General features: G+C 46.1%; 1 protein-coding gene across 6 annotated transcripts in view; it reads right to left on the bottom strand.

Moving 5' to 3' along the window:
- The window catches only part of TMEM184B (transmembrane protein 184B), a 32,036-nt gene extending 18,390 nt beyond the window's left edge, over positions 1–13,646 (bottom strand). For 2 of the 6 annotated variants that reach the window (XM_064655082.1, XM_064655079.1), the window contains exons 1-2: positions 13,492–13,645; positions 146–406 (exon numbers count right to left, since the gene is read on the bottom strand). In XM_064655082.1, the coding sequence (XP_064511152.1) occupies positions 146–346 (201 nt within the window). In that variant the 5' untranslated portion in view covers positions 347–406; positions 13,492–13,645. Of the gene's footprint in view, positions 1–145; positions 407–2,483; positions 2,500–13,491 lie in introns of those variants that run through there. The other 4 variants (XM_064655083.1, XM_064655081.1, XM_064655084.1 and 1 more) reach the window with 3 other exon arrangements.
- Positions 13,647–13,990: the final 344 nt, after the last annotated feature.

A 13,990-nucleotide genomic window follows, 5' to 3' on the forward strand; every position in this document is an offset into this window, starting at 1 on the left:
GAGATAACAGACCTTACTGCAAACATTCAAGAGATGGCCAAATGTTTTACAGAGTGTGCTTCTTCTCCGTTCATACTGTGGAAATGGTCTGTTCCTCCATGTGAGGAAAAGGAAAGGATGAGAAGTACGAGTGACAGGGTTTTACCTGATGGCAGGTGATGAGCAAAGCTGTCCATACAAAGAAACCTGAGATAGCCTGAGCAGCAGTGGTCATGAGGAATATTGGCTGCTCCACAGCCGTGGGGCTGCCATCCTCCGGCATCCAGGAGAAGTTAGGAGCCACAGCTGGAGTGGTGGCAGTTGACCCCAATCTGGGGGCTGCAGTGACATCAGTCATCATTATCATGGTGCCTTTTGGTGTGAGGTTCCAGATGGGATTGCTGAAGAGCTGCCCACGAGCCAAGACCTGCCAAGGAAGAGGACCAAAAAGCAATTGAACCCAGCTGAAAGGAGTCAGGAGCATAACAGTAACAGTGCTTTGCATCTCTCACATGCCTTTCACCAGGCTGCTCACATGTTTTAGGAACAGGACCTAGATAAGTCTGCCAGTGCCACCCCTCGTGACACAACAAATCATGTGGTGTTCAGGAACCTTTCACATCCTCCCTGACATCCTGAAACACTGCCACCGCTATTGTCACCTCCCTACTGCAATAATTTCAGCACAAGATGAATAGAGCATTTACCTGAGATCATAGAATCATAAAATGGTTTGGGTTGGAAGAGACCTTAAAGATCATCTCACTCCATCCCCCCTGCCATAGTCAGGGACACCTTCCACTCGACCAGGTTGCTCAGAGCCCCATCCAACCTGATCTTGAATACTTCCAGGGATGGGGCATCCACAACTTATCTGGGCAACCTGTTCCAGTGCCTCACCGCCCTCACAGTAAAGAATTTCTTCCTAACATCTAATTTAACCTACTCTCTTTCAGTTTAAAACCATTCCCCCTTGTCCTATCACTGCATGCCTTTGTAAAAAGATCAGAAGGAGGTATCTAAATCATCCATACTGGAAGACGACAGGCATCATACATACATAACTTAGCTGTTAACTAAGTTAACAGCTCTGCTTTCCATAAAAGTATGGGCTATTCTGCTGTGTCTTAGTGTTATGGTTAGCCTGCCAAGCAGCAACAGGCAACAACATGTGCCACAGTGTCACTATGCAGCAAGGGGGGCAAGGGGAAGAGTATCCTTATTCCTTCAGCAAGCAATCCCCCCTCTCCTACTGCCATGTTGAAAACCACACTCAGTGCAAAGTACCCTCAATGGAAGGATATGTACTGAAAGCTTTCCTTGCTTTGAGAGCATGGAAGTCATGCTTCTACCAAACATTGTATGGCATGGTACACTTAGCCAGCCTGTTAGTAATTCTACTAACTTAGCATTATTTTCTGCACAATGTGAATTTAACCTGGTTGGCTTTTAAAAGCCAGTTGACCCATGAAAACATCCAGAACATGCAAGATCTCAAAGCAGCATGACCCTTGGCCATTTCCTGGATAAAAAGCTATCTTCTTTCAATGGAACAAATTCTTGAAGGTCTAAGATCTAAAGTAGCTATTATTTTCAATTTGGTTGTAAGCAGGCTCTAATGTGACCTCTGGATTGCAGGACGATAATCCACTTAAACCAAGATCACAAGCAGGCAGCCATTGGTTCTACCCATTAGAAGAGCTGCTTTTGATGTGATTGCAGTAAAGACGTGCCTATCAAGGGGAACAGCATAATGTTGCCTCCTTCTGATAACCTCCTGATACTTTTTGGAATGCCCTTTCTGTAAAAGCACAAGACATAGCTCTTACACAGGCCTTTATGATCAGTAGATGGAAAGGGCTTTAGAAAGGCCAACAATCCATCACCACAGTTTGCAGCTGCAGCAGGGAAGGACACATCTGTCATTTACTGACAGGTCATTACACAGCACAAACAAGAGCATACACTTGCAGATGAACTGCCCCAGCTCTGCTTCACCTGAAGCCACAGCACAAACTGGGGAACAGGTACTCAGTAAAAGCAGAGGGCCAGTAGCAAGTCCTTTCCACATGCACACTAAGGTGTGCAAATGGCCCCTCCAGCACAGGCTTTTACAAAACACACACTTGCATTAATGGTGTGCAGCACTCTGATGTTACTTGTGCCACAGTCTACCTCATTTCTGTTTTCTTCCACAGGGGAAAGAGAAAAATCCAGGGAAATACCCCGACTTTTTTAAGCAGATATTATCTTACTATACATGGACCTGCACAACTGCTGTAGTTTAATTTACAAACTAATTGTCAAACTTGGCTTTTCTTCGTTCTTTCCAGTTGTTGTTTTTCCAAAATAGCTCTGCTCTGAGTTACAACTTTCCATAACCACATGTACAGCAGGGTAATTCCTTTCCAGTCCTGATCAGTACAGGAAATACAACTGTTCAGTTTTGAGCTTCAAAACATACATACACACACACACACACACACACATAGGTACTTCATTACCTATACTATATCTAAACATTTGGAGAGATGAAGCCGGATGAGGATGTCACAAGGTAGCAACTGAACACTCACAGTGCTGAGAGAGTGCTTCCACTAAGCTCATAAAGGGCACATCTAGAATGAAATCAGAGCAGATGCATCTGTGGTTAACCTAGGTCTAAATAAAGTCCAGCCAGCTGCAACCTTGCACATCCTAGTGCACTTTGGGAGATATACAAGAGGGGAAGCTGCTAAGCCCTTCCTAAAGTTCATGGGGGAGAGGATCTGTACATCAGACCACAAGTGGCAGGAGGAACAGGACCTGGACATCCACACTCCAGCTAATCAAACCACATCAATAGCATAGAGCCAAATTCAGCGTCAGTAAGATCAACAGAAGTGAAGATCTGAAAGGGAATTCTTCTGTGTCTCTGCACTCATTTTAAAAGAAGGGGAAATAGCAAAAAGTGGTCAACAAGCATTTTGACATGACAAGGGTTATGTATTCAGAAGCAGGGTCACTCATAAGTTCAAGTTGTGTATGTAACCTTAACACTGCCCCCTTGTGATTATACATCAACCACCATTAATTACATGATCGTCTATCATTCTTAATCTAACCCCCTTTAACTGACACAGTCATTGAAATTAATAACTCTTTCCAGCACTGTGTTCTGAAAGAAAACATACAAACTTTCTTACAAACTAGAGTTACACTCCTCCTACGCCAAAACCCAATTCACCTCATCCCCCCTGCCCCTCAGGGTTGCCCCTGAGGACAGCTTTTTATTCACTTGATACTTTTTATTGGTTCTGTGCATCAGTTGGCAGTTCATTCTCCTTGCTAGTGAAACACGATGGAATACTGTACTCCCAAATCTGCAAAATTAACATACACCTTCCAAATTATCCCTTCTAATCTTCTCAAGTCCCACACATCATAGCTACAGTGACAGGTATAAGCAGTGCACAAAGCTGTTACAAAAGACTACCGTACGCAAGAAGCTGAAGCTGTGAGAGCAAATCTGGTCTATACTTAAGAAAAACAGCTAACAGCACAGACGATTAGAGCCTTAACCAGGTGAGTGCATTTCAGCTCATTCACTACCACTAGCTCAGCCTTTGAGCTCCTCTTTTGCTTTGTTAAAAAGAACATCACGAGGGTGGGCTGTTAACTCACTTAGCAGGCCTTTCTTCTGAGAGGCCTCTTCCCCTGTGCAACAGGACACAAGTCTAGCAAACCATTAGAACAGGTTTCCAATAGAGGTGGTGCCTGCGAGCACATCATAGCAAACATGCTGCCTTGACAAGCTACAGATCAAGCACCTTGGCATAAACAGCTTCCCTCTTACCTGACACTGTGAACGTGTTTTGGCACTTGTTTCTTGGACACCTACCTCCATCACAGCCCAAGTCAGTGCCACAATATACTTCCCTGCTTCCTCTCACACCTGGGTAAAAAGATACTTCCCAACAGCCACAAAGCTATTCCCTATTCACCTCCATCTTCTCCACTCTTCCACTTTGCTACTCCAGTTGTGCAATGACCTGACATCAGTCAGGCCCCTGGCTGTGATCTCTTTCCAGTGCTCCTCCCAGCTGGCTGTATTCCTCTGTTGTTTCTTGCGCATTTTAAGCTCCCTGGGACAACTGCCTTTTTGTTCTCTGCCCCATACAGTTCCCAGCACTGCAAGGTACTAAACCATGAGGAAGGCGCTTGACATTACCATATGTCAAATCAGGGGCATTTAGAAACATGAATTACCAATGCAATACAAACCAATCTAATGCATAATAGATTTTGGAGAGTTCCTTACTCTTCTGCCATATCCTGTCTTCTCTGCCCACTCTTTCATCTCTACCTCATTGCTTCCAGTTCAAGGGAGAATAAAGTTACTTGCACACTTATTCTCCCTTTCTGGAGAACACTCTTAAATATATCAAAGGAAAATATTTCAACACTTCTAAATTTCACTCTTGGAGCTTTCCCCATCTCCAACTGACTACCTTGCTCCCCCCGGAGGTAACCTGAAATATAACAGGACCAGGAGAACAGAGCGCCAGGAAAAGTGACAAACTTTTGGAAACATGCACACATAAAAGTACATCTAGGCACTCCCAGGGCTTTCAGACGCAGGCTTAGGTGTATTTCAGGATGGCCACAGGAAACTTGGACCAGAGCTGTACAATTCTTCTACGTGGGTTACATGAGCTTCAGGCAGTGTCTAGGTCTGTGTGAGGTCTATACCCAAAAACCTCGAATGTGGAAGGCTCCCATCCCCTACAAGCTGTTACCTGTTCCTGCCCAGAAGTCATTACAAGTTATGCACATTAGAGCAAGATAGCACCTTGTACTGCCAGGGCATTAGCTTAAACACCAACCTTAGTACCAGCTTAAACTTATCTAACAGATCTTATGAAAGCACTTTAGGAGTATTAGGAGCTGCTCTCAATGCAAAAAGGGGAAAAGAAAACAAAACAAAGCATGTGCTATTTCTATCAAGATAACTATCCTGATAAAAACCTAGAGATGAAAAACACTGTTATTAGGATTCTTGATAGAGAAGAGGCTCTAAACTGCATGGGGACCGATTCTGTTAGAGACAGCAAACCAACATAAAGCTAGCAGGGATGTGTCCACATGGCCTGCATCCACAGGAGAACAACAGCGCACTAATTCTCCACTAGGAGCAGATTGCCAGTCCTGTATCTTTTAGAAATAGAGACCTTCTGTCTTCAGCATTAACATGGCAACTTCTTCCACTGAAAATAAACTCAGAACAGTAAACAGACAGGATGTGGCACAAGTGAAAACAAAAAACTTCATTTCTGGCTTGCATAAAGGCATGGAAAATGTTACCACTGAGGAGGAGCTATTTCTACATAAACAAACATAAATACGGAAACCTCATTTCTGACGCAACAAAAGTGGTGTAAGAGGAGGGAAGAAAGATTCCAGCTTGGTCCTTCAGTTCCGTGGAGTATTTCTGAACACATATTCGACCACAGTCTAGTAAAGCAGGAGGTGGCTGGCTGCTCTGAGCAAGACCTACCGTGGTGCAGGCAGCAAAAGAACCCCAAACAACATGACTCTGAAGCCATTCTGTCCCATCTGCAAACACAATCTGTGTTTTTAAAATAGATCATCTCATCCAAGGCTGAAAGTATTTAATTTCTAAACTGCTGAGAGAGCAAAGAATGATACACAAAGCTATCCTATGAAAGAGTCTTAACAGCTAAGCCTCCTTCTGCTGTACAAGACACGATCCACTAAAACACACACGGCCTGGCTGCAAGGTTCTCCTGGAGAGCTACAAGAGAAGAAAATGTTCCTCCTTAAAACCTGCTCCACACTTACCCTAGCTTTAAATATCCACCATGATGACTTTTGTTTCTGTTAAGATATACCACAAAAACATTTTCCACTCCCCTCTTAAGTTCTTAGTCCTCCAAGAGTTTCTCCATTAAACTATCCTTATTCCTGAAAGAGTTTCTCCACTAAATTATCCTTATTCTGGATCCAAAAAGACCAATACAGAAATTCCATGCAGTAGCTTAATCAACGTCCGAACTTTCTGCATCTATTAGGATACGAGCAAGAGCTTTATATCAGTGAAAGCAGGAGCTTAATGTTTTTTCAGAATGTGCCCTAGACTCACAAGGAATAAAAAAAAACACAGGACAAAATGGTTCAAGGTTTATTTTAGACTATTTTAATTATAAAAATGCCTAGAATTGCCAACTGGGATCAACTCTTTCCATTGTGCTAGGCACTCATGATAAATTCTGTAATTGATAGATAATTGATTTATGGTCTTTTCAACACCCAAAGGTATGGCATCACCAGCTGATATGGCAAAAGATAGAAAAGGAGAAGAGGACAAAATAACTCTACACAGTAAGAGAATCACTGGCACAGCTCAAGTCAGTGATAGCAATCCAAGAAAAACCAAATGTTTTTACATTTATTACTTCTTAAATTGCTTTTGCTCTCTGGGGTGGCATCTAGTTTACTTAGCTATGAGACATGAAAAGGTCCCAACAGTGCATTTTTAAGCTCTCCAGTAGCACTCCCCAAACAATCTGAGTTAAGTATGTGACCTGGCATGCAATTTTAACTAGTACAACTCATTTACATGTTACTACTCGTGCTGGGCAAAGCTTCCTTAATGTCGAGGCAGTGAAAGTCACCGCACAACACACACTTCACACAAAGGCACACGTACGTAACTCCAAACGCACGTGAGCAGTGCTGTGCCCGGCCAGAAGACAGGCAAGACTTACAAACATATGAAGTGATTGAATCTACAGTTACTGCACTTCATGTCATGCTCTGTCTGCACAACAAATTCCGATCCAAATGCAGTTCTTGTCAATGTTATTTCTACAGAGGAGTGAGCAGTCTGAACGCTGAAGAGATGTCCCAGTCACAATTTTCACAGCTGTCGGTACAGTCAGTGAAACAAGAGAAAAGAGTCACTGGGACATAAAACCAGTAGCATCAGCACAAGCAGAAACATTAGCCTCAGAAGCAGAAGGTAGAGGAGTCAGTCCACTAGGGAGACCAAACTCCAGGGCAAGGTACACACCCACTAAGCCATACTCAAGAGATGATCCGATGCACATAAGAGCACATCCTACACATAAACAATCTAACCTTCAACAAGGTCACACCACTTCTTTTCTCATTTTGAGGAAATAAATATCTGAGAATACCACAAAAATCTTCTCCACTTGCAGCTCACACAGCCCCCACCCATTTTGCTAAGCTGTAGTCATCCGAAGAGAGAGCAGCTTCCCCTCCCCATGTGCCCATTTAAAAACCCAGAATCAACAATAAAACCCTTTTACCCTGAGCCATGCACTCTTCTTTCCAGAGTTTTTTTCTGCTCTATTAATTTCTGTTGTCTCACTGTATTAGCACAGCCCTCCTCTCCCCATCCTCCTCTTTTTTTTTTTGTGGACTGACCAACATTGTGATGGGTCAACATCCAACATCCAGTCCCTTTTTTGGAAGGGGACAGGAAAAAGAGAGAAAAGGGGAGGGAGATGAGGAGAAGGCATGTTCCCCAACCTTCCAACGCTCCTGTGAGAACAGGATCAAACACACCTAGGCCATGCACTGCATCCCTTTCCCATACTCCCAGCAGCCTCACTCCACACAAACTAGTCAAGCCCCCTGTTCCCAGGGGAGAAACACAGTAAACCTACAAAGATATTCTGCAACTGGCAGAGGGGAAAGAGACAACAAGGAAAAGGATGTGTTGTAAACAGTTGTGTCCAGCATGACAAAGGAAGTTGGTTTTTCATTTTCCAAGAACATTCTCAAGAACAAAGTCAAATCGGAACTTACTCCACCACCACTTGCATTCATTGTTCCCCACCTCTGCATGCCAAGACAGAGGAGAGAACAGTTTTGAATTTGCCACAGGGTACACAGTTACTCTAAGAAGAATCAAAAGTCAAACTCTACAGCAGCATGGAAAGGTATTAAACATGTGGAAGTCACAGGCAAAGGGAGTTTTTTTAATATACTGGAGTATATTTTTCCACACAGAATGTAACATATAGAATCTTTCAGATTAGATCAATACTTCAATGTACCAAGCAAATGCGCTGGAAGAACCCAGACATCTTATCACAGGCCCAGGCAACTGTGCAGCGGTGCACTGAGGGCAGTGGCACATCTGACTTCCCTAACAATCATTCTCTGACGCAGACATGCAGCAGTGTTGTAAAAACAGTGATTCTCAACAAAGCATCCAAGGCGACTCACTATGAAGCCATTCTGTTATTGCTAAAATAACAACTGGTTGGCTTATTTTTGTTTGTGGGTTGTTGCTTTTCTTTTTTTTTTTTTTAACTCTGACCATTAGGCACATATATCCTTCTTAATTCCCAAAAATCATGGACTCATAATCTCATGGTTCCTGTCTGACATTACCCCCTCCATTCTCTCCTGTCCTACTACTCCCTCGAGATAAATAAAAATCCTACAGAGGCAAACTTCTGAAAGCAGGATTGGAACCTTTGTATTCCTGGATTCATGGGAGAGGAGAGTTCCTCTCCACACAAAAATGCCAAGTCCTAGATATATCAGCATTACAGCTTTGCTAGTAGAAGAATAAGCCCAGATACAGCATTCTCTTACAGAAAGATTACCTTTGGAAGTTCACAGGCAGTGCCTGGAGGAGGAAACCATTCTCACCCTTGATGCCTAAAGCACAGGAAGAAGAGGCAGCATCAGAGGGGAAAACCTTGACCAGCATCGTCTTCCAAAGGCTACTTACAGCACAGGAGTGGCTAGGAGCTGCTCCCCCTTTCCTGACTCAGCACCAAAGCTGACCACAGAGCTTTGCAGAGAAGTCACCCTGTTAGAAGCTGACAGATGCCAACAGCTACTAAAACACAGTTCGAGGTGATTCCAACATCTGCCCTCTCTATCCCAAAAGCCATCAACAGCAAGGCATTTTCTCTATACAGAAAGAAATACTCCACACATCTAACTGAGGGGCTGCGCTTAAAAAAAAAGATGAAACTTCAACCCAATGTTTCCAGACACTGAAACATTAAATTACCCAGTTGCAGGAAGTTGCCTAAATGGGAATTTATATAAATAATTTCTATCTTAAGACTCTTGTAAAATCAGCACCATCACAAAGTCATTGGGAGGGGGGAAGGAAGTCTGTAAGGAGAGTTTGGAGAAGGAGTGAGGTCACTCCCAGCTCCCATGGGACAATTAGCTGCAAATAGCTTCACCCACCACTAACCAGCCCTTCCTAGCAAAACTGGCAAGGAGACAAGGTGTGGTGAGCCATGAAGAGAAATTCACTCTTCCAATCTGCCTCTTCAGGTGATTGACTTGTCCAGGTTCATTTTAAGCAACCTGGACAGAGGCACAGCTATGCTCATTACTGCTGCCTAGGCTGTATCTGTGCTGGAGATGACCAGGCAGCTGCAGGCTCCCAGCAATCAGCTCAGCAGTCTCCAATAGCATCCATGACATGTTCTGCAGCCTGGGGAGGGAACACTGGCTCAGCAAGGTCAGCTTTTAAGGCATTATTTCATCTCATCTTCTTGAAGCCTCACTGCTGCACTACATAACATGTTGCAGTCATTTTCTTTGTGAATCAGAAGGACCTTTTTTTAATTTTTTGCCACAGAGTTGATCAGGGGCCACATGTACACCATACCTGGGCAGAGAGGAACACTTTCCAGTTAGGCACAAAAAAATTGAGGCCATGACACCAACTCTCTATGCTCTTGGTCACCCTCCATTATACAACATCCTCAAATGGCTGATCCTTTCAGCATCATCATACTCCCAGGCACTATGACTATAAGATAATAATAGCAATATTCCCATCCTTTCAATGCAGAGACACACTTAATAGTGGTGAGACAAATATCCAGGTACTCTGGGGGTTAATGCTGCAAGGAGAGCATGGCAGTTACTTCCCTTTCCAGGTTTCCTGTCAATTATGCCCCTCAGAGGCTATAAAGACCTGGTCAAACACAGATACAGCACAGTTCCTGAACAGCTTGCCTACACACTGCACTTTCCCTGGAGACAGCTTGCTCTGTTGCTTTTCCAGACATGTTACTTACACAATCACAAAAACCCGATGGAAGTTGAGTTGACTTTTAGATTAGACAGAACCTGGCTATGAGCAAGTACTCCAGTGCCCTGCCTCTCCCTAGAGGAGGAAGACTCTGAGGTGAGATTCCTTGAGGGTGGCTGCAACTCACTGCTATAGCTGGCAGAATTTCCCTTCCAAAACCATCCTGGGGAATTGCTGCTCTGAGAGCATGTCCAGCTGCTCTCTCCAAAAGTAGTCCATAAAAAACCCCCCACCATCAAAACCCTTTCCATAAGGGCGTTTTCAGTCCATTCACAACAATATTTTACAGTTATTTTACCTAAGTCTTTTAATCCATCTTATCAGTGTCAAACCGCTTTCAGAGTCTCAGGTGTTCTGGTAGGGTGTAATGTCTTGGCAGGAAACCACTCTTCCACCACAAGAAAGCAAACCCCAAAGAGTTTGGGAAGAAGCGAGAACAGCACACAACACACACACTGCTCCAAGCAAACAGCTGGGCAAGTCAGCACTCAAAACTCAAACACAATGCTGCTCTCTACAGCACCTTAAATTTCCAGGGCCTCGGCGAGCACAATCAATCACAACCACTAAAACAGCAAAAAGCTTCTGCCCCCAGCCCTGGCCGTTCAATAATACACAGCTGCTTTGTTACACAGAGAGCCAGCAGCAGTCCTGGACTAGAAAAGCTCGACCGTACAAAGGTTAAGCGCAATTTCTCTCTGAGGCTGCACTATCCTCGGCATTTTGTAGACAAGCTACCCTGTACATTCACTGCTGCTTTCCTTGGTTTCCTTGATTTTAGGATGAAAACACAGAAAAATAGTCATAGAAGTGGCTCTTCAGAATCAACAAGTCTGACTTGAAACTTCGTATTTCACCTCAAACTTCAGTACTCTGAACAATACAATACTGGGCTCTTGAAGCGGCTAGGACCAAACAAAAAACATCTCCTGAGGAATTCACTGCACCCACCACCCACAGCTGCAAGAGCTCAAAGAATATCCTTTGAGCTCCTGGAAAATGAAACAGGCACTTCTGCTAGAAGGAGCAGGTAAGAGTTTATCTCCATCACAGCAAACATAAGCCAATTAAACATGAACTAAAAACAGGAGGGGAGAGGGAGTGAAGGGTCACAGGGAAATTAAAGGTTTGTCATCTACATCAAAATATGATTATTAGATGTTTTAGTTTTAGGGACTACCTTTCTATTTTTTTGGGAGGGGGATAGTGTTTTAAAAGTTAATTTGAACTGGAAAAGAAACCACCCCACCCTTCCTTTATCCACGAGAAGAACCCTAATCCCACAACTGTAAACCGCAAAAGCTCACCTCCCAGCCTGCTACCAGCAAACAGGCAAACAAGCTGACAGAGAAAACGCAGATTTCTAGCTGGATTCTGTCAAATAGTTAGAGACTAGGCAGCTCAGAATGTTTTTGTTATGCCAAACCAGCCAGTCACACTGAACTTCATATTCTGACCAGCTTATGCATATCTAAGAACTTTCCCCTTTTAACTGCCACACGTCCCAAGGAGACAGACAAGCAAAAGTACAAAAGTTGTCTGAGTGGCTGGGAGGTGCTCTTCCCCTTGCCCCACATTTCCAAAACACCACCTGTCCAGCGCTCTGAATTGATTGTAGAAACCTGCACAGAATACAAAGAAAAACATCTGCCCACACCCCCGAGCTGGTTTGAAGCACTGACTTCAGTAGTAAAGCTTTCCTGATCATTTTACAGCAAGACCGCATCACTCCTGCTCCAGATGCAGAGGTACCCACCTGCTGCATATACACCACTTAAGGTTTACAGCACAACCATAACAATGATGGTATCAAGGACCTAAAAACCTGCTCCACTGGACCAGAGCAGATTTGAAGCCCATTTTCTTGGGGGCAATGGTGCAAAAAAGCCTGAAGTAGGCCTTTGGAGAATACCAAAGCTCTCCCTAAAGCCCTATTGTTTAGCACTTAGCCAACATCCTAAAAGCATGAGAGTTTACTTTTTTCAACAGTACCACACAAATACAAACCTTTAGTACTAGAAACCTGAATGACATGAACATTTCTAGAGAAATCTGTGTTCCCTTTAAAGGAGGCTGCTAAGCTCTTAGAGTCAAGGGTAACATCCAGCAACACAAGTTCAAAGGCACAGTTGACTGCTGTGTTAAAAGAGGCAAGTCTTTGTTAGTGGGATGTATGCTTTATTACGTTTTCATCGATTGTTTTCTTTTTCTCGCAGTATAAGAAAGACATTTCTATTCATCCTATTAGCCTTCGCTCCATTATTGATCAATACTTTCTATTTTTATCTTTGACAGAGGTAAACAGTCTTCTTTCTGGGGAAACCTGTCTTTATGTCGTCAATAATTATTCCTGTTCAAGCTCCCTACATGGCAAGAACAGTTTCAAACTTTCTGTAAGCAGGAACCATCTTCAGTATTTCCTCTAGATTTCCCACTCCTCCTGTCCTCCCACTTTTGACAGCTTCACAGTGCTCCAGGCAGCTTTCATAAAGCTGTGCCTGAAACCACTCTAGTCCCTTTCCACAATTCATCAGAACCCAGTCACGCACACGTTCCTCCAAAGCCCTCCTTCCACTACACACTGCAGCTGTCAAGGCTGAGTTAGCCCTCATGGAGCAACTGAAATTTCAAAACACCACGAGCATCCAAACAAGACCAGTTGTAACTCACCTGAGACGCAAGAGAACACAGGCACAGCAACAGTCTGCTCACACACACCTACCACACCAGCACATGCATACGGTGTCTCAGTTGGTTCAGCCTGAACCACAGGAGGCACAGCAAACACAAACCTGTTGCCCACCACCCTGCTGTGGTCTACTGTGCTCCCAGCCCACCCAGCGCCAGGACAGTGACATCCTCCGAATGCCACCCAGGAGCGTGGCAGCACCGGGGAGCGCGGGAGCTGTGCCAGTACGTGTGTGTGCAGGGGGAGCGGGAGGGTGGGCTGAAGCAAGGACATGTGGCGGGCGGGGGAAGGAACTGAGTGGGCTGCACCGGGGGAGGTGGACTATCCCCTCGGGGGTGTACTCTCCGGAGAAGGCTGTGCGGGCTGCACTGGGAGCTTGTGGGGAGACGCGCGTGTCTGTCGGCACGGAGACCGTGCGGGAGGAATGTGCGCGGAGGGGGAACGGCGGGGGCGACCCTGGGACGAAGGGGGGGCACGCCGGGGGGAACCGGGCGGAGGGCTGGGGGGAGCGCACGGCGGGGATCGCGGGGGCGACGCCGGGGAGCGGGAGGAGGGATCGGGGCGGGAGGGAGATCGCGTCCACACCGGGACGATGCGAGCGAGTTCGTGGGGGCCGTACCGAGCCACCCCCCCACCAGCGCGGCTCCTCCTGCCCGCCCGCAGCCGCCCCCGCGCCCCGGCTCGGCTCGGCGGCCACCCTGCCCCCGCCACGTCTTACCCTGCAGCGGGCGGGCGGGCGCGGCCCAGCCCGGTGGGGCGAGGAGGGGTCGGGTCGAGCCCTGCCCCGCTGCCCCGCGGGCGGCGCCGGCACCGGCGCGGGGGCGCGGAGGCCTCAGGAGCCCATGGCGACGCCGGGCCCGGCCCGGCCCTCCCTCCGCGCCTGCGCACGGCCCCGCGCGCCCCGCCCACCGCCCGCGCTCAGGGGGGCAGGGTGACGTCACCGCCTCGCTCTTAAAGGGGCGGGGCCGCCCGGGAGGGTGACTCGGGGTTTGCCGCAGCTCCGGGAGGAGGGATGAGCTTCCCAGAGATGGGCGCTCCAGCAGCGCTCTCCCCCCACCGGGCCGGCTAAGGACAGCACTGCCCTGAGAAAGATTCCCCCCGAGGCATATTTCCACCTCTATCTCAGCGCTGTTTTCGCCCGCACTCCGAAGGAAAAAAAAAAACACAGAGCTGTTGGGAACGTCCCCCAAACTCCCCAAGGAAAAAAACGTACATAT

The sequence above is a fragment of the Pseudopipra pipra genome, chromosome 5 (assembly GCF_036250125.1).
Source record: "Pseudopipra pipra isolate bDixPip1 chromosome 5, bDixPip1.hap1, whole genome shotgun sequence".
Lineage (NCBI taxonomy): Eukaryota > Metazoa > Chordata > Aves > Passeriformes > Pipridae > Pseudopipra > Pseudopipra pipra.